At 58.0% G+C, this 20,112-nt stretch overlaps 1 protein-coding gene across 1 annotated transcript in view; it reads left to right on the top strand.

Moving 5' to 3' along the window:
* LOC104862721 (tensin-3) overlaps positions 1–20,112 on the top strand; it is a gene marked incomplete at its 3' end in the record, with an annotated part of 101,784 nt that overhangs the window by 42,408 nt on the left and 39,264 nt on the right. Inside the window, exon 4 of the mRNA XM_033764920.1 lies at positions 6,275–6,313. Coding sequence (XP_033620811.1) covers positions 6,275–6,313 — 39 coding nt within the window. The remainder of the gene's footprint in view (positions 1–6,274; positions 6,314–20,112) is intronic.

Genomic DNA, 20,112 nt, shown 5'->3' with positions numbered 1-20,112 from the left:
TCTTTTATATTTAAAAAGCATCTGGGGGGAGTAGCTTGCCTCTCAGAGGCCCGATGGAAAGCTTGGCGCTGCCCGTGAGGGCCCGGGATGGCCTGGATTGCACTATGGTCTGTGGTGGGCCGGAAGGGGCTTCTGGTTCCTTGTAGGTGGATGGAGAGGGCTCACCTGCCAGTCACATGGGCGGGCGGGACTTCCGGTGGTCTCTGGCTGTGGCTTGGGCTGTGGGGCAGGATTGGGTGGAAGGACGGCTTTCGGCGGCAGTGTGGACTGGCTGCGTTTCTGAGGGCATTCAGACATGGCCCGCTGGCCACGTGCAGCCGCATGCTTCATTAGGAACTGCTTCTGATCTGTAAGTCTTCCCTTTCTTCCAGCGTGCCCTAGCACAGGGGTACTGGTGCGAGCCAGGCCGTGATGCTGGGGAAGTGTCCTTGGGGGCGGAACCCTGGGCTGCAGCTGTGGGACCGGGGAGGCCGCTGGAATCGGTGGGGTCCCAACAGCCCCGCTCGGGGTGGCCACTTCGCCCACGTTCCCGTGGGATCAGGCCCGTGCCCGGGAGCTCTGGGCTTTGGAAGTCACAGGTGGGAGTGGTGGCGCACCTGGGTGTCCTGAGCTGGGGCCACCTCCTTGCTCTCCTCCCCACTGGTCAGCCGCGTTTCTTCAGGTCCTGTGTGGTCGAGGCCGTCAGCTGCTCCCGCGGGAGCTGAGGGCCACCTCTATCCTCTCCCATCACCCGCAGTGATTTCCTGGGGCACAGGCCAGCCTGGGCGAAGGAGACTGAGAGGGGCGCGAGAGATGAGAGGCGTGACAGGAGAGGAGTGGCCCAGAATTAGGCCCGGTCCCCCGCTCCAGCCCTGGGCAGGCACCGGGACACGTGGAGCCAGCCACGCCGCCACTCTGGCTTTCGGCAGGGTAATGGCCGCATCCACCAGCGGCTCCTCGAGGCCAGGTTTCCTGGGTCCGTCCGTGTCAGCAGGTCCTGCAGCCTCTGGTTCAAGAGGAGGGGACAGACTCTGCCTGTGGGTGGGGAGGCAGAGGCGCTCGAGGACCCCGTGTGACTGTAGACAAGGCACTGTCGCCCCTGCTGGTGCGCGGAAGAGTCAGTTACAGTGCTGCCCTCGCCTCTGGGTGGGAGCTGTGGCCGCTTGTTTCTGGTCGTAGCCGGCAGGGGCGAGACCTGGATTTTTCTCCTGGAAATCGATGTAGTCACTTTCCTCCCATTGGCCTTGGGCGTTTTAAATGATGTATCAGTTGCTGGTCTTGTGGCTGGGATACAGTACTGGACACCCACGACTTGAGAGGTTTATTCCGGCTTGAGGTTACAGTCCAGGGACCCAGGGCTCCAGCGTGGGGACCATGGCAGAGCGAAGAGGGGAGCTGCTCCCTGACTGGAAGCAGAGAGAGGGGAGGGGCCAGGGAGGTGATAGAGCCCTCAGGCCACGCCCAGGACCCCGCCCCTGCCAGTCCCCGCCCCTTCGCAGGAGCCTTGCAGTCCTCCTACCTCAGGCTCCTGAGAAGCTAGGATTATAGTTTTGTGTCCCTGCACCTGCCTGTGCCCAGGCTTTTGACACAGCCTTAGCCACAGGAATGTTGCCAGTCACAGAGGAGGAGGCAGCCCTTCTTGGGGCCTGGGTGAGGCTTTGGTCCCATGGGCATGAGGTCCTCGGATGTGGTTTGCAGCTGCTCTGAGCAGAACCCCCAGGCTGGCTGCTCACATTCCATTTCTGGTCTGGTCCTGGGAAAACACTGGGCGCATAATAGATGCAGACCAGGAACTTTTGGTTTTGTTTTCTATCATGTTCCCTCCCTGTGAGCCTTGTTTGGCTGCCTGAAGCCTGGGGGAACCCAGGCCTGCCCGGTGGCCACACCTGCACCTGTGTATGAAGAGGGCATGGCCGGACCCTGCCCATCCTACCTAGATGGTGTACAGCTCTTTTCTTTACCTGAAATTATTACTAGGACCACAGAGCTGGATTCAGTGGGAGGCTGAGGCTCCAGGAGCCCAGGAGAGGCAAGAACTAGGGGTGTTGGGTCTTGTTCCTTCTCAGGCTTCTCTGTGAGCTCTCAGGAGCCGGGGAAGACACACACAATCCCAGCTGTTTCCACCCGGGCTGTTCTGCGGGCTCCCCAGGAATTAGAGCGGCTAAATCGGCTCCATTCTCCTGGGCTCACTGAGATCCAGAGGAATGCGAACCTAATTAGGGCTCTGGGGTCAGCCCACAAAGGGGGCACAGAAGCAGAGGTGGGGAGAACTAAAGAAGTCGGCCAAGCCTCCAGTGCCTGTCCTTTGTGCTTTGTGCTGGCCCCCGCCGGGCGGGCCAGGAGCAGGAGTGACAGGGCTGTGGCTCTGGGTCTGTCCAGAGCTGTGTGCCCTGACGCTCCCACGCTGCTGGCTGCCGCCCGGGGTGAGCGATGGCCCCTGGGGTTGTAAGTTGCAGCGCTAACCCCGGGGCCTCAGCTCGGCACCCAGTCTGGAGAGGGGCTTGGAGAGACAATGAAGTTAAGATGAAGTCAGCAGCCTGGGTTTGAAGCGGTAAGATCGACATCCTCGTTAAAAAGAGGAGGTTAGGACACAGACACAGAGCAGGGGAACCCTGTGAGGATGCAGGGAGGTGACGCCACCCATGGGCCCCGGACCTGGGACTTCCTGCCTCCAGGACCAGGAGGGGAATAGATTCCCCTCTCCAAGCTCCCTTGGATGATTGGCAGTGAGGAAGAAGGGCTTTCCTCCTTACTCTGTGGCCACCATCTGTAATAAACGATGATGATAACAAGCCCGGTGGGGTGGTGCACACTCAGGAGGCTGAGGTAGGAGAATTGCTGCCAGTTCAAGTCCAGCCTGGAACACATAATGAGACCCTGTCTCAAAAAAAAAATCAATAAACATAAAAGTAATGGAGCAACTTACCCTTCTCGGTCCTATATAATGGTCCAATAAAAACATCTTGCTTTTTATTGGTCAGTTACATAGAGCATGAATTATAAAAGCTCTAAGATAGTATCAGTGCCCTTAAAAAAAAAGCCCCTGTCCTCTGTCCACCTCATGGGGCAACCCCATGATGCTGCAGTCCCTGTGGGCGGCCACTGCTTTTGTGCACTGGGAGAAAGCACAGTCCATCCTGGTTCTGATTGGATTTCCTCTGGCAGGTAAAACAAAGGGGAGACTTAGAGTTTTGTGCAGCTTCTCTTGGAATCCACATTATTAGGAGTCATTTTAAGCAGACATAGACCTTGCATAGGCACAGCTGCCTCTGTCCTTGGCTTAACCTTTCTCCCTCCCCTCTGCAAGGCTGAGGCAGGCTGGTGCCTGGTTCTGTTCTCTCTACCCTGATCGGATTGCTTTGCATCCACATGCTAGTTGGTGGCCGATTTTTGGTCCGAGTTTGCATTTCCTGAGTGGTCTTGAATTTGTCTTTGGTTGATGTGATTGAGCTGGTTCCCCAGAACTGGGCTTGCACGGGGTTCCCCAGAGCCTGCTAGATAGAGTTGGGGGGGTGGGACACCGGTGGGGGATGGAGCAGGCAGGAGAAGTGGCCCTGGGGGAGCAGGCCTGGGCTCTGCTGGATCTTGGGACCTGCAAGAACTCACAGGAAGTGAGTGTGCCGTCGGTCCCCACTCCAAATTTTATGGGGCTCAAGTGTCCGTGACCTACAAAAGTCGATCTCCAGCTTAGCCGTGTTCTGCTGCCTCAGGGGCGTTTTTTTGTGAGACCCTGGTAGGAAAACATGGCCCTTGGTATGGCTCTGAGCAAAGTCAGGTCTCCTCGGAAACGGTGACTGACGAGGCAGACAGGGCCCGTGGTCCTGTGCCCAGGAACCTGGAAGTGGCCAGGCCAGGCAGCAAAGTCCCCAGGCACCTGTGCTCTGAGGGACCTTGGGGTGCACTGTGCGCCTGTTGGCCACGGCACTGTCATTCACTGGGGATGAACCTGCAGGTCTGCACGTGCACTCACACACACAAACTCACAACTGCACACTGCCAAGCCCAGTGCACACGTGCATACGTGCATGGGCACGTGCAGCTACTCACAGACACAGTTGCAAAATGCACTATCCTCCAAGGTGTGAGCACACACCCATATCCACACACCTGGCACTCACCCAGAGATGCCTGCCCTGTAACACACTGGTGCCCCGCACACCCCACACACCCCGTCCACACCCACTCTTCCGGCGGGGGGGACTCACCCACGCAGCCAGGTGCAGGCTGGGCTCAGCTTGTTTGTTTGTGGTCGTCCTTGGTAATGGGAGATTGGCCTGGGAGCCAGAGTGGAGGCCATAAAATAAAGCTCACTGCAGGGGCCCTGGCCACAGTCCCTGCCTGGCCTCCCTGTGTTGCTGTCCCATGTGCACCGTGACTCCTAAGAGGAGAGAGGAGGTAGCTTCCTGCAGGACAGCGTGGCCTAGGGCTGCTGGTGTCATTTCCCGCCTGTGAGCCTTGCACATGGCCCTGCTGAGCGTCAGTTTCCCCTACTGGCCCCGTCACCAGGGCACAGGGGCTACTACCAGGGAGAGTGCCTGGTGCAGCCGCCCTGGCAGCTCCCCTGAGGGTGGGCCTGGCCCCACCCAGGACGCCAGCCCTGCATGCAGGCTGTTGGAAGGAGTAGAGCAGAGTAGAGCAGAGTAGAGCAGGTGGGACTGGAGGCTGTGCCCAGCACTGCAGGTCAGAGCCTTGCCACGCAGGCTCCGCCCCCTCTGGGCCGGCTGACTCTGCAAGATCAGAACCACAGTGCTCCATTAGCTGTGGTTTCCTTGTGTGAGGCCACTGCCATCCTGTGAGGACTAACTTTCTGTATTTCCAAAGCCGAGTGTTCGTATTCCATTTAGGTGTCTCTCCGGTCATCCATCCATCAAACTTTAATGCGGAGTGGGGAACACACAGATGAGAAGGAAGTGTCCCCGCCAGCCAGCTGCTGTGTGTGCAGAAGGGGGAGCCATCAAGAGGTGGATGGGCGCCCTTGGAGAGGACCCCCGTCCCTGACAGGGCATGACTCAGTGGTGGCGGGGTGAGGACAAGTCCCAGACGCATGAGCAGCCATGTCTCATCTCTGAGGGACTTGACTAAAATAAGCAAGCGCTATATAAATAGTTGCCAGAGCAAGAACCAAGGTCACACTCTGAACTACAAGGACAGTTAGTCAGATGCAGGTTTCTCTTCCCTTCCATGTTCAGAAGGCCTCAGGTGAGAGGTGTGCCAGAGGTCCAGGAGGAAGTGGGGCATGGCAGCTCATGGGGAGTGAAATCCTGTCTGTAGGAAGCCTGGCCAGCCTGCCAGAGCAGCAGAAAGCGGGCGTGGTCCCCTCAGTACACATGGCCTGGTCTGCTCAGGGGGAGCTGTGTCCCTGTGGGCAGACCCTGCTCTGTGCCAGCTCTCTTCTGAGTGCTTCACACACTGTCTCCTAGACCTCACAACTGGCCTGTGAGGAAGGTGCTGCTACTGTCTGTAGTTGTCAGATGAGGAAACTGAGGCCAGAGAAGTTAAAGGCTGGCAAGTTTGGGGGCAGAGGTCTGATTGAATAGCCAAGGTGGCCTCCTTGTCTCCATTGGGTCAGTGTTCCTGATACCTTTTCCTGTCTGGCTTAGGTTTTAGTTGTGGTCTTACCACTGTGAATCCAGAACTTTCTCAATGAATTATATTTCTAGCCTTTAAAAAAATTTTTTTTTTTTGTTTTAAATTTTAAGGCAGGGTTTTGCTAAGGGGCTGGGCTGGGTTGGGCCTGGCGATGCCCTTGCTCAGCCTCCCAAGGCCCGATACTATGGGTGTGTGGCGCCACACCTAGCTGCATATGTCTTTCATAATGAGCTCTCTGTTCTTCAGAAGATGGTGATACTAAGGAAACTCCTTTCCACTGTCTCATGTGCTGAGTGCAATATACAGATTTAGATTGTTTTCAGTTCCATTTGTAGAAATAGTTCCGAAGACACAGTCTGTTCAAACCATGCCCCTGGGTGTGGATACAAGAAGTGGAGGTAGCTTGAATACCGCCCTGCAGAGCCCTATCTTCTCTGGGCCCAGCGCCCCCTCCTCGCTGTGAGGGAGGACTTGGGAGAGACTCAGTTCCTATTCGGAGGCCATAGCTCTTCGAAGTTGAGGTGAAATTCTGTCTTGTGAATGATGTGCACTTTCATTGGGACGAGTCTCCATGGTTTTCATTAAATTCTAAAAAAAAAAGACCTGGACTTTGCCAGAGTTGATGAAAACTGGACTGTATGAACTCCATGCCGGCTGGGCCATATCTGCTGGGAGCTGTTGCTCACCTGTTTCTTCTCCTCTCCAGGTGGTGGTGCCCTGCGGTGTGCCAGTCCCTCAGGAGCAGGTGAGTCTCCCATTTGCTGGGGACGGTAACATCTGCTAGGACTGCATCTAGACGTCTTGTTTGGGTGTTTTGGTGCTGAGCTCATCAGTGACCTTTGTCCTCCCTGCCTGCCACTTGTTTTCCTTCAGAGGAGAGAATCTGTGCCCTCCTGCTCCTTTGTAGGAGCTGCTTTTATGATCAGTACACATGAACTCACGGGCTTGGTGTCCTGGACTATCCCAGACGTGAAAACATGGACAGTGGCACTGTGGCCATATGGGGCATGGCCTGTGTGGGATTTGGGAGCATTCAGCTCTGACAGATATCTCTTTGAGGATACGCACAAGGGAGCACTTTCTCTTTGGTTTGTTAAGTACATACAAATTTCTGTTTTATTTACTTACTAATATTATTTTTTGTACTGAGAATTGAACTCGGGACCTTGTGCTTGTGAGGCAGCTGTGGTGCCATGGAGCTACATTCCCAGCCCTCTTTGGTGTTTTTTGAGACTGTTTCAGGACAGGGACATTGTCACCAGGTGCCCAGAGAGTTTTAGCTCCACCCAGGTCTTAGGGGTCTGCTGTGGCCTTGGAAGTATCTGTGGGCCACCTGTGACAATGACAGGTGTATCGTTGTGTGTTTCCCCGAGATCCCCATGCACAAGTCCTCCCCTTGACCCTTGACCTGTGACCCCATGACTCTTGACCTGTGACCCTTGACCAGTGACCTGGGACCCTTTCCTCCGCAGTGGCCCAGGCCAGCAGACCCACTGCAGCCAGAGCTCCAGGATGTGCACTGTGGTAGAGTCTGAACAAACCCTTGGGAGCAGTGGTTTTAGGTGTGAATCTTCTGCCTCTGTGCTGGGGCCATGGTATAGACAGTGCCCCTGGATGAGAGGCTTTGCACCTGCAGGGTGGCGTTCTCAGGGCTGAGAATGGCATCCTTTTCTCTTTGCTGGTCCTGCACGGTCCAGGAGTGTCCTGACTTGGGAACCTGGCCTTTAGGATTAGCACCAATGTACCTTTGTTTCCCTGCGCATTGCCTTGGGAACCACAGGCTGGTGGGGTCCTATCTGCCCCCCACCAAGGTTGAGGCCACCGTGGACTGAGTGGCTGAGCTCCTGCTGCCCTCTGAGAGGCTGGTCTACTGCTCTACTGTCTTTGGGACAGCCGGATGAGGGTGAATCAGGCGTGAGTTGAGCTGGGGCAAAAACCTCACCTTCTGGTAGTAAAACTCAGTTCCTCGGTGCCTGTGCTCCGGGTGTGTGGGTTCTGGGACAGCGTGTGGGAGGAGGACTGAGCCTGGCTGCTGGTGGCTGAACGGGGCAGGTGGTACCCCTTGTGCTGTCTCCCAGCCCTGGTCTCTGCACGGCGCTCCTCCGATCTCCCTGGGTGCCTCTGCTCTCCTGTGTTGTCCAGAGTCCTGGGGACTCTTGTTCTCTGTCCCCCGGGATTGGGAGCAGGTGGCCGCTCACCTTTCAGCTGCTCCTGGGTGGCTGTGGCCTGTGGTCGGCTCTGAGGCCTTCCCGCGCTCCCCACGGTCTGATGCATCTCTGCGCCCCATGTGGCTTCAGCCAGGGTCAGCCCGAGAGGCCCTCCGCTGGGTCCTGAGCGGCGCGGGCTAGGCCGTGACTGCATTCTTCGGTGTAGTTTGCAGACAGAAGCCACCGTGGCCACACACTGGAGCTGATGACAGCCATGGCTGACCGAGGGGCGTGGGTCACCTTGATGACGTCACACCCGTTCGGCTCAGTTGTCCCAGGGACACAGACGCCTTCCTGGTCTTTAAGGGGTAGTTGGGACCCAAATGGGCAGAAAGCTTTTGCTATGGCTGTTCCACATCCATCCAGGTGCTGTTCTTTGCTTTTTCAGTACTAGGATTGAACCCGAGATCTTGGTCCTGAGCTGCATCCCCAGCCCGTTTCTTATTCTTTATTTTGAGACAGAGTCTTGCTAAGATGCCTGGTTGCCCAGGGTAGGCTTGATGTGTTCCTCCTGCCTCAGCCTCCCAGAGTGCTGGGATCACAGACGTGTCCCATGTACCTCTGGCCCTGTGGTCCTTATGTGAGAAGCCTGCTTTTCTGTGTCTTTTCGGCAGTGGAGCCTTCTGTATATTGCTGTAGCTCACAGAAGTGGGATGTGTGCTTAGGCAGTGCGTGGGCTGCAGACACCCATCACTGGTGGGGACCAGGCAGGAGTTGGCAGAGGACCATGGGACCTTGTGGAGGACTGCATGCGCTGTCACGTGACTGGGCTCTGCGCAGGTGCAGTGTGGGGATTGTTGCAGAGCAAGCTGTCGCCGTGCGACCTCCCCAGGGTCTTCTGCTGTCTGTGGCCAGGCAGGTCTGGCTTCATCCCTGCCTGTGTCCCACCGTGCTGTCCTGGAGTCCAGGGCTGGCCCCACAGGGCTGAGGCGTGGCTGTGACCCAGCTTCCGTGTAGCTCCACATGCGCGTACATGTCTGTGGCTGTGTGCACACATGCTCGGGGCGGAATGGTACTCAGGGTAGTTAGAGCGGGGACGCCAGTCAGGCCCAGCAGCCGTGTGGCCTTGAGCTGTGTCCTTGCCCTCCCGTGGGCTCTGCTGGGCTCCTCTCCCCTCTCAAGGGGCCACTGTGGGAATGGGGTTCAGCACATTCGGGTTCTCCGCCGTGCAGGATGCAGGGCCTCCAGAGTGCAGTTGGTGTCTGTCTTGCTGTCTTGCTGTCCTGCCATCTGTGGACAGAGGGAGCTGTCTGAGGCGTGGTGGGACCTGGTCCTTTGGCCTTTGTTTCCTGAGGACCGGGGCGTGGGGCCAGGTGCTCTCAGTACATGGGTCCTGTGCTCCCACGTTTGGAGACAGAGGACAGAAGCTCGGGGAGGGGTGGTGCAGTCGGCACAGGGCCGTGTGGGTGGCATCAGTGTCTCTGGTGGCTGCTGGTTCGCAGATTCCTGCCCTGCGGCCTGGCTGTGTTTCCATTCCCTTCTTACCTGTACCTTCCCGCCACCCAGGGAGATAGACCTGGCGCTCTTGGGCCTGCTCCCGGCTTCTGTGGGAGGCCTCAGTCCCCCCTACGCTCCTGGGCAGCGCTGCCCGCCATGTCCTCCAAGGAGGCCCTGCTTTCCGGTGGCCACAGGTGGGTAGCCCTGGGCCAGTGTACTGGCCGCCGGGAGCAGGCGCGGGGCCCTCCTGTGCCCATGCGCAGGGGCCCTGGGAGGCAGTGGAGAATCGTTTCTTGTTCAGAGCAGTTTCCTTCTCTTTGTGTAACTGAAATGCAGCCAGCAGTTGTGTCTGTCAGAGGGGACCTCAGGAGTCAAGTTACCTACCCAGCTAGGGCCGGCGTTCACAAGCTGGGTTCTAGCAACTGCAGGCCTGTGCTTGTGTGCGCGTCTGTGGGGTGTGTGTGTGTGTGTGTGTATGTGTGTGCACGGGGCAGACGTATTCGTGTTGTGTGCACGCATGGGGTTTGTGAGCATGTCTGTGTCAGGCTGGGTGTGTGTGTGGCATGTGTATCTGTGCTTGCAGCATGTGTGCACCGTGTGTGTGCATGCACGGTGTGTTTGTAGCCTGTGTGTGTTGGCACCTTGTGTAGTAAACTTTGCTCGGACTCACAGAGCCACAGGGAAGACCCCATGCCACAGGGTCACCAGGATGAGGGTGACAGCACAGCCGGCTTAGCGCTGTCTCCTCCCAGCCCTTCCCGCCCTGCCCCAGTCTCCCCAGGAGCTGTGCCCGCCCAGATGAGGGGCTGCCAGTGGTGAAGGGGCTCCCTGTACCCCTCGTGTTACTGGACAGAGGAGCTGCTGGCTTCGGCAGTAGCCCGCCTTCCCCTGCCGGTGCAGGTGGGGTCGGGGATGGCTTTGCTGTGGGCCAGGCCTCCTCGGGTGGCCCCGTCCAGGGCAGTGTCCACACGAACTAATGGGCCCTGGGGCATGTGGTTTCTCAGTGGTGGTTTCCTGGCTTTCCACAGGATGGACTTCAAGAAAGGGAGGGAGCGGCCTGCGCACCCTGGGAGACTCTGGTCTCTGGTTTCAGAAAATCACCTGCATATGCACATGTGTGCACCCACGTGTTTGCAAGACCTTGCACATGTCCTAGACACATGCGCACGTTCATGCACAAGCTTGCCAGGCCCCGGAAATGGATACTCCTGAGCACTTGCTCGCAGATTCTGTGTGCCTTCCTGCTGGCCCCCCAAGGAACCAAACTCCACATTGTGGTTTTGGCAGAAGCCAAGGTGAACCAGGAATAAACTCTGGACAGGTCTCACCCTGGCACTCAACTGCCCCGGCGAGGTGCTGCAGGTCCCTGAGCCAAGATGTTGGGGTGTTGGGGGAGGGGTCCAGGAACTGGGAGGGGAGAGGCCAGCCATGCCCAGCAGCAGCAGGGCCTGAGGCCAAATTTCCCTAGGGAGAGGGGCTCCTAGTCTGATGGGGCGGGAGCAGACTCCTCCTGGCTTTACTCTCCGAGACAGACAGCTGAGGGCCCTTCTCCTGGGCCCCAGTGCACCCCTGTGCAGGGTGTGGTTATTTGTGTCCCTAAAATCCACATCCACCTGCAACCTCACAGGGTGACCTTCTTTGGCCTTACTGTGCAAATGAGGATATTGGGGCTAGGAAGGCCTCAATCCAGCGACATGTAGCCTTATAAAAAGAGGGCATAGTGGTGCATACCTGGGATCCCAGCACTCTGGGAAGCTGAGACAGGAGGAGCACAAGGTCCAACCCAGCCTGGACAATTTAGCAGCTTAGTGAGACCTTGTCTCAAAATAATAAAAAAGGGTCGGGGGCATAGCTCAGTGCAAAGGCCCTGGGTTCAGTCCCAGGAGCGGGAGGAGGGAAGGGGGAGGGGGAGAGGGGGTATTGCATGTACCCACAGAGATCCAGGAGGCCCGTGTCAGTGGAGGCAGAGACCAAGTGATGTGCCTACAGTTGGAGAAGCCGAGACTGGCATAGGGGAGGAGACAGGAGGGCCCCCAGAGCTCACAGGGTGCTCCCTGTCTACACCTTGATTTCGGTTTCCAGCCCCAGCTCTGCGACACTCCTTGTCGAGGAAGCTGACAGAGGGGCTCTCTGTCCCCTCCAGGCCCCGTCACCCTGTGGGTGCCCTGGCACTGTTGGAACCCCTGGGCCCACAGAGTCACAGGAAGCCATCCCAGCTGCTGCCCAGCGGCAGGGCAGTGACCCAGCCCAAGGGAGGGCAGCGCGGCCTCCCTCAGGTCAGACAGAGAGGGAGGAGCTGGGACGCTTCTCAGGACTGCGGGGCCTTTGGAAACCCCTGCATGGTGTGCCCCTCTGGAAGGTCTGACTGCCTGCTCAGACCTGGGAAGACCTAGGTCCCCATCCTCGGTGTGCAGATGTCCACCCCACCCCGGGCCACAGATGGCACCTGACCCGGGGAGCAGACCGCATGGGCTCACTGGCCGGCCCCCTCTGGGGCCCAGCCACAGGGGACACTTTGATCCTCTGGGGCAGGCTTTGATTTTGCCGGCTCCTCCCAGCCCTAAAACAACCCCAGCCTGTGGCTGTTTCTAGCTGGGGTGACCTGGGTTTCTGGGAAGGGCGGCCGGGGGGGGGGTGTTCCCCTCACCCCTTACCCCTGCCCTCCCAGGTCCCTGGTGTCCCGAGCCAGAAGCCCCCGCTGAGGGGAGCATGCGGGTGGCAGGGACCTGCTGGGGGCCAAGAGCTCACCCCAGGTGCCCGCTCTCCGCCACCAGCATGCAGTGCGGCCTGGCTAATGATTACACACTGACTGCCCGCCGGTGCACCTGCTGCAGGTCCCAGCCCTGTCCCCAGGGAGAGGCTTTGGCTCTGCCCTGCCCCACACCTGCCCCGGCCTGTCCCAGGCTGATCACAGGCCCAGGGCAGTGCTTTAAAAAAACCAAAAAAAAAAAAAAAAAAAAAAAAAAACCCCAACAAAAACATTGTATCATTTTGTTTATTGGATGCTTCCTGGTAAATCTGTGCCATGTGTCAGAACTTTCTAGCTCTCATTAGTTTACTTTTTAACCATTTGTTTTTCTTTTTGGAGACAGGGTCTCACTTTGCAGTGCAGGCTGGCCTTGAACTCACAATATGTAGCCCAGGCTGTCCTTGAACTTGCAGTGTGCGTCCTCACTCCATTCTTTACTTTATCTTGTGGTCTCTCCTGTAAGACAGACCCTGTGACCAGCGCTGTTTGGTCCACGGTTGTCCTCCAAGCCAGTGGTCAGAAGCTACAGTGCATCTATCCATCCAGCCCAGGCTGCCCTTGAACTCATGGTAATCCTCCTGCCTCAGCCTCCTGAGTGCTGGGGTCACAGGTGTGTGCCACCGTGCCTAGCTTCCTCCATGGTGTCCATGTGGCCTGTCCCCATGTGTCCACTTGCGTGTGGCCGCATGACTGTTGTGTCCTCCCTGTGCTGAGAGAGGATGATCAGATGAAGTGGCTGTGGCTAGTTCCTGCTGCACCTCTGAACTTTCTGGAAAGGGGAAACTTCCCTGGGCCTGGGGATGTGGATGTACCAGAACTGCTGTGACCTTGGATCTGTGTTGAGTGTGGAATCCGAGTCCCCCAGACGGAGAACTGGACTTGTGCCTCCCTCTGGGCTTTTGTCAGCATGAACAGGATCCTCCTGCCTCAGCCTCCCAGAGAGCTGGGATTAGAGGCATGGCTCGTCATTGCTGTCATTTTGAGTAGAGCATTTAAAAGTCTGTCGTGCAGATCGAAGGGAGTCAGGGATGTGAGAGAGCGGGGGCCAGGACCAGGTGGAGCAGCATGGCTGTTAGCTTTGATACTTCAGCCTGGACCAGTTTTGATCTGTACTGCAGACCCTGAGGGTGCTGTTTAAGATAACGGAGCCACTGTGTCTGTGTTCCCTGCACCGCGGGAGGTTGAGGCAGTAGGATGGCAAGTAGGAGTCCAGCCTGGGAAACTTAGTGACTAGTGAGACCCTGTCTCAAAATAAAAATAAAAAGGGCTGGGGGTGGTCAGTAGGGAGGCCTTAGGTTTAAACCTCAGTACTGTAAGCAAAACGAAACCCAAAACTCACCTTAGTTACTTTCGGGAAACGCTAGGGAAGCGGCTCATCCTGAAACCTGGTGTGGAAACCTTCCTCTCCGCAGCCCGCCCCTTCTCCCAGGGATGTAACAGGGTTTCCAGATGAAGGAGGAGGGGCAGCAGGGCATCGCATGGCCTTGAGAAGTGGGCCCAGGGTCCTGCGGCTCCCGGGGAAGCTGAACCTCGAGGCAGAAGCCAGGTCAGAAACAGACCAAGCCCAGATCCGTCTACATGGACAGGACGCTGGGGCTGAGCATTCTGAAGCAGGAGCAGTCACCAGTGAGATCTCCAGTGGGGGATTCTCCCGGACAAGATGGCCCGGACTTCTACGCGAGCTGCTCGAAGAGGAGGAAGAGCCCGGGGTTGGGGTGGTGCATGCCTGTGATTCCAGCACTCAGGAGGCTGAGGCAGCAGCATTGCCACAAGTTCGAGGCTGGCCTGAGCCTATGTATCAAGAGCCTGTCTCTAAAAGAAAAAGAAAAAAAAGAAAGACAGAGGAGGAAGAGCCTGTCTTGTTAAAGGAACAGAGACAGACGGAGTAAACTCAGTCTATTGGGGTCCTCCCTCAAGAACAGACTGCAAAAAAAAAAACAAAAACGTGTTTGAGAAGTTTGAACTCTGAATAGGTACTTCCTGGTATCAAAGAGTTACTGTTCACAGTACTGGTACTTTGTGTTTCTATTTAAAAAAAATTCTTCGATTGAGATCTTTTTTCTCTCTCTCTCTTTCCTTTGGTAATACTGAGGGTTAAACTCAAGCCCTCACACTGAGCTACACCTCAGCCCTTTTCCTCAAAATTTGAGGCCAGGTCTCAGTAAAGTTTCAGAGACATCCAGCTTTGGCCCCATCCTGCCTCAGCCTCCCAGTGTGCCGGGGTGGCAGCTATCTGTCTCCCCCAGGGCTCTGACAGGTCTTCAGGGACAAAGTGATGTGCTGGGCCTGGCTGTCAGTGGTCCCTGGGTGCAGATATGCCTGGTGGGATGGAGAAGGTGCCCGTGGCTGCTGTGTGCTGGGTGTCCCGCAGAGCGAGGTGGCCCTGCTGTGACACCCGCCTCGTGCAGGTGAGCACTTGCTGGGCTCAGCTCTCAGGAGGAGCTTTCGGCCTGCCTGTCACTGTCCTTCAAAGCCGTCCCCTGCCTCTCGCACCCAGCCCCCAGGCCCCGCCACCTGTGACCCGAGTTCCAAGCTCAGGAAGGAAATGAGGCCAAGGTGCAGGAGTCAGGAGCAGATTTTGACTCCATAGATGAAGCACTTTGGAAATTTAAGTGTGGTTAAAAACGAATTTAGTGCAGGTTTCATAGCCACCAAGCCTTGCAGCCCCTTGTGCTTGAGGGATACAGGTCCCCGAGGGAGAGGAGGTCACAAGCCCTCACCACTCCACACTCCCTGTTTTGGAGTCCCCAAGCTCACCCCTGTGTCTCCTGGACAACCACAGTACGTGGGGCATTTTAAACTGTGGTGGGCAGCCCTAACCTTATTCATAAGAGTGGCAGATTGGAGACAAGATGATACAATCCCAACCCCTGGGAGGCTGAGGCAGGAGAATCACTGTGAGCTCAAGGCCAGCCTGGGTTACACAGGAAGACCCTGTCTGAAAAACAAAAACAGACAAAGGTAGCATTTGAGGGTCCTGATCCGACCCCAGCCCTCAGCGAGCTCTCAGCCTGCTGCTCTGTGGTGGTTTGGGACTCAGGCCTGGAAGGTGCTGACACCTCAGCGTCAGGCAAGGGTCCGTCTGACCTCCTCCGCGGCCCTCTCTCTGGATGAAGCAGTGTCTTCCTCACGAGGCAACCACTTGGGTAATAAAAGGCCAGTGCTTTTCAGGCCTGGATGTAATACAGCAGGCACGTGTCTGTTGGCCCTGAGGGGCCCTGCGGGCCTCGCCACATGCAGGTCCTGCTCAGACAGCGGCGGAGACTGGAGATCAGCGGGGTGGCGCCCTTCCTGTTACCCTGAGCGTGAAGTGACCGGTGAGATCGAGTCCGACAGGTCGGGCGGCCTTGGAGGCCCCTGTCTGGGACAATCTGCCTCTGTGTCTGGCCTCCGGGAGCTCAGCACCGGTCGAGCACCTACAGACCTGGGTGCCAGGCTGGGTGATCGGCCTTTTCTCCTCACCTCGTCTTTGAACCCTGTGTTTGTGCATTTTGTCTTTTTCTTGTTTTCGCTTTTGCAGTTCTGGGCATTGAACCCAGAACCTTTAAAGTGAGCTGCGTCCCCAGCCCTCTTTATTTTTGCTTTTGAGTTAAGGTCTTGCTCAGTTATTAAATTGGCCAGGCTGTGCTTGTGCCTATGATCCTTCTGTCTCAGCCTCCCAGAGTGCTGGGATTACAGCTGGCTGGGTGGTTTGTTTTCACTTTTAAATATTTGATGAATTGTACCAGAGTCCTTGATGATCAATTCAAATTCTGTTTGGAGTGAAGTGAAGAAAAAAAAAAGGAAGGGAAGAGGTGGAGGAGAGGTTAGGAGGTGGGGGAGGCAGGTATGCACCGCCCTGGACCTCCCTGAGGCTTCTGCCTGGAAACGCCCCCAGCTGTGCCTGGTCCTGTGGGGCGGGCCCCAGAGGCTGGGCCCCAGGAAGTGGCAGCCTCTGCTTCCTGGTCTGGCCGTCTGGTTCTGCAGGCCATGGGGGGGCGGTCGTGGCCTGGAGCACGACCTTCCAGCTGCCCTTCCAGCTGCCCTCCTGGCTGTGTCCTGAGTCCCCCGCACACTGGGCCCCACCTGCCCTGTGGCCTCCTCCCGTTGCACGTGTTCAGCAGCCCCAGCCGCGGCCACCCGGAGCTGGTGAGTCCCGGCCCTGGTGCCCCCTGGCGCCGACCAAGCGTGGGTCCCAGCGCCCATGCTGTGCACCTGCTGTGCTGGGCTCTGTGCTTGGCCAGTGCCCGCCTCCTGCCGCACCCGTACCCACATCTCCTCCTTCCGTAAGGCTTGGAGTGGCCGGCTGGGCGGGAGGAGCTGACCCCAGTGCCACATTCCGGTCATCAGCGGTCACCAGCAGCAGCACCATGCTGCTCCTCCAGGGGCAGTGGCTTAGGCGGGAGCAGGGGCTCCTGAGCCCTCAAGGGGCCTCTCTGGGCTCTTCCTGCCTCTGCCGGTGGCTGTGGCTCCACCCGAGCCCTGGGGGTTGGGGCCACACAGGATCTCGTGTCCGTGTATGTGTTGAGCGAACCCTGTCCCCGGGCGTCCTTTCTTGTCCTGCCACTGGCAGGAGACCGAATCATGGCGTGTGGGAGCTCCCGGGTCTGTCACCGGCACGTGGCTGGCGGCAGCCTTCCTCTTTATTTTCCAGGACTGGGGCTGGAACCCAGGGCCTTCGCACCAAGCTGCATCCCTGGCTTTTTTATGCCTTAATTTTGAGGCAGGGTCTCACTAAGTCACTGAGTTGTCCAGGCCCGGCTTTAAATCATGATCCTCCTGCCTCAGCCTCCCAGAGTGCTGAGATTACAAGCCTAACACCGTTGTGCCTGGCTTGGTTGCTGCCTTTTATTTGTTTGTATTTTTGAGACAAGGTATTGCTTTGTAGTTGAGGCTGCCCTTGAACTCACTGTGTAGTCCAGGTGGGCCTCAAGTTTGTGGCGATCCTCCTGCTACAGCCTCCCCAGTGCTGGGAGTGACAGAGTTGCTCCGCCCACGCTCGGGTGGTCTTTAAAGTAAGAACCCTTGTGGACAGCTGCTAGAAGCCAGGATGCCCTCAGAGACTTGGGCCGGTGCCTCCTCCTCGGCCGGAGCTAGCCCTCAGTGCGTGGACAGCACACTGGCTCACGGTGCTGTAGTTGTCCCTTGTGTCCCCAGGCCTCCAGACCTGTTCACAGTTGCAGGATGAAACCCACACATATTACATTTTGCCTGCCTGTACAGATCTGTGAGGCTGTTTAACTTATGAAGTGGACACAGTGAGAGTTGACAGTATGCCAGAAGTGGCAGTGTACCCTTGTCATCACAGCAGTAGTAGGCTGAGGTAGGAGGATCTCAAATTCCAGTCTAACCCAAGTGACTTGGGATCCGACCCTAGTACTGAAAAGAAATAATCTCTGATAACAGCACTAGAGAGAACACGTGTCACAGCTGTACGCTGTCATGAAAAGTTACGGGTGTGTGCTCTCCGTCCTCTGGGCTCGGCCTGCTGCTTGTGATCATGTGGGTGACTCTGTTCCTGGGGTGAGGTGCGGAGCTGAGTGACAGGCCCTGTGACGTGGCCCCGGGCTTGTTTGTCCCTGGAATTTTCCATGTGAGGCTCCCAGGCTGTGGCTGTCACAGGCCACCCAACTCTCAGGACCTGTGTGCGGTGCGGCCTTGGCGCCTTCCGCTTTGCTCCGTGAGGCTGTTGCTAAGTGCTGAGCAGTGACCCTGGGCAGAGAGGCAAGGTGGGGGTTCATGGGGCCCTGGGCGCACTGTCTTCACATGTGCACCGCCCAGGACCCTGCTATACCCGCTCTGGGCGCCTGCCGAGGCCCGTGAAAGCCAGGCCTGGCTCTGCCCGGCAGGTGTGGCTGGAGCCGTGTCTGCCATCGGGGCTCGGAACCTGATTGGCCAGCACAGCCCAAGAGGTCACGGGGGAGAAAAACCCAGGTCAGTGCAGCGGTGAGCACCTGCTGAGCTGCTGTCGGGCTGGACGTACACAGTTCCGGCTGGCGTTAGGAAGGGGTGACCATGGCTGAGCCCCCGGCTCCCTGGGAGGGCTCTTTGCAGTGTGGACAGTGACAAGGCCCTCCTTCTCTGCCCGCCTGCCAGGACCCAGGCACCTGCTGTCCATCCTCTCCTGGCCCTTGGGTTTTCAGCCCCCTCCGTGCTGAACTGCCACTACTGTGCTAGCTTCAAAAAAAGCAGTAGCAACCGTGGCACAAAAAATCGCGTGTCCTTAACTTCAGCAGTTGCTGCACTGCTCAGGGCTTCAGATCCTTCTGCTGGGGGCCCTAGTCAGGCCTTCCGGGCCCCTCTGCCCTCCCGCCCCATGGACACTGTGGTGGAGGCACACAGGAGCCAGTGTGGCAGAGGCCAGGCTGCCGGACCCCTCAGGCAGAAGTCAGTCTGGCAGGCAGTCTGTCTCTGGAGCCATCACCTAGGGGAGCAAGGCCCCAGGTGACGCAGTGGACCACAGGGAGCGGGGAGTCCAAAGAGCCCCCATGTCAGCGAGCCCAGGACCCCGAGCTTCGCTGTGACTTCTCTCCAGGTCTTTGCCTGACCTGGGATAGAGCCGTGGTGGTGCCTCTGTCTCAGTTCGGGCTGAGCTGGGCCGGACCAGACCAGGGATCCGCGGAGGCCCTGCCTGCCTCACCACCCCCAGGCTGCAGTTGACCTGACGCTGGCACCCGGGGCGCTCGCCTCGGGCTTCAGCGGTGTAGACAGAGGAACGCCAGGTCCTGCCTGTGTCCACACATCTGGAGCCCTGGTGACTGCGGACACAGGCCACATGGAGCCTTCACCGGGCTCCCTGCCCAGTTTGCCTGTCTGTCCCAACCTTGGGAATTATGGACTTACTGGTTTGAGAATTTATTTTGGCAGTGGGTGCAGTTTTAAGGACTTCGGACCTCGGCCCTGTCACCTCTTAAAGGTCCTCCGTGGCCCTGACCCCGATAGTGAGGGGTAGCCTTGGACGTGAATGTTTGGTGGCCGGGGATTCAGGCCACACCTGGGGTCGTGAGGTAACCTTGCTAGCTGAGGAGCTGTGTCGTGGGGTTTGGCTGGGATCCAGGACCGTGCACGGTCTGCCCAGGCCCCATCTCAGAGGCCTTCTCAGCTGGTGGGAGTGGAGCCCCCTTGTGTTAGCTTTCTGGTCACCAGACACAGACCCAACACCCAGAGCTCAAAGGAGAGGTTTGTTTGGCTCATGTTTTAAGACCGTTCAGTCCGTGGTCAGCCAGCTCCAAGGCAGGAACATCGCGCGGAAGGGCGTGGAGGAGCAGAGCCGCTTAGCTCACGGGGGCCAGGAAGCAGAGCCAGGACAGGTCAGAGAGGAAGCAGCCAGGGACCAGATGTGGACCGCAGGGGTCGCCCCTCTGTGACCCAGGTTGCAGCTGGAAGTGTGCTTCACAGGTCCCTGAGGCAGATCCCAGCCAGTCGGGAGGACCTCAGCCCTAACTGCCACAGCTGTTAGGCCAAGAGTGCCCTGGGTGCCCTGTTCCGAAAGCCAGCGTGAGGAGCCAGGGTGCGTTTCATCGAGGCTCCAGAGCCCCTCTCCAGCCCGAGCCCCCAACCGCGCGCTGCGTGGAGGAGGACGGTGATGTTTGGGGCTCATGCAGGGCCCAGTGGGGTTGTCGGTCTTCATTTTTTTTCGAGACAGGATCTTGCTGTATAGTTCAGGCTGGTCTTGAACTCCCTGTGTAGCCCAGCCTGGCCTCTGACTTGGGTGCGATTCTCCTGCCTCAGCCTCCTGAGTGCTGAGATTACAGGCATGCGCCACCATGCTAAGTGGTCACTTTGGGAAATGGACTTTGGGGGGCTCTGGGCCCAGAGAAGGGGCAGTACAGGTGGCGGCTGGGACCTCCGAGCCCTGTGCTCTGGCCGCACGGCTTGAACCTGTTTGACTGGGTGGTGGTGACGGCTCCTGGTCCTAGGTTCGCAGTGCCCACCTTGCCCAGGCACCGACCTTGGGACTCATGCGGGTGGGGAGGGCTCGGAGCATATCCCAAAGCCCACTGCAGGTGCCACAGTGTCTCCTTCTCTCCCTGCGCAGTCTGTGTCCTGGAGACCAGGACCAGGGCTCTGGCGGGAAAGTGAGATGGTGGAGGCTGCATCCCAGGAGCGACGCTGCTGGTCGGCCACGTCTGTGTGTGTGTGTGTGTGTGTGTGTGTGTGTGTGTGTGTGTG

Source organism: Fukomys damarensis, unplaced genomic scaffold, assembly GCF_012274545.1.
Source record: "Fukomys damarensis isolate Sample0158 unplaced genomic scaffold, DMR_v1.0_HiC HiC_scaffold_17, whole genome shotgun sequence".
NCBI classification, from domain to species: Eukaryota; Metazoa; Chordata; class Mammalia; order Rodentia; family Bathyergidae; genus Fukomys; species Fukomys damarensis.
The sequence above is the reverse complement of the archived record's forward strand: the minus strand, read 5'-3'. Positions and strand labels throughout refer to the sequence as shown.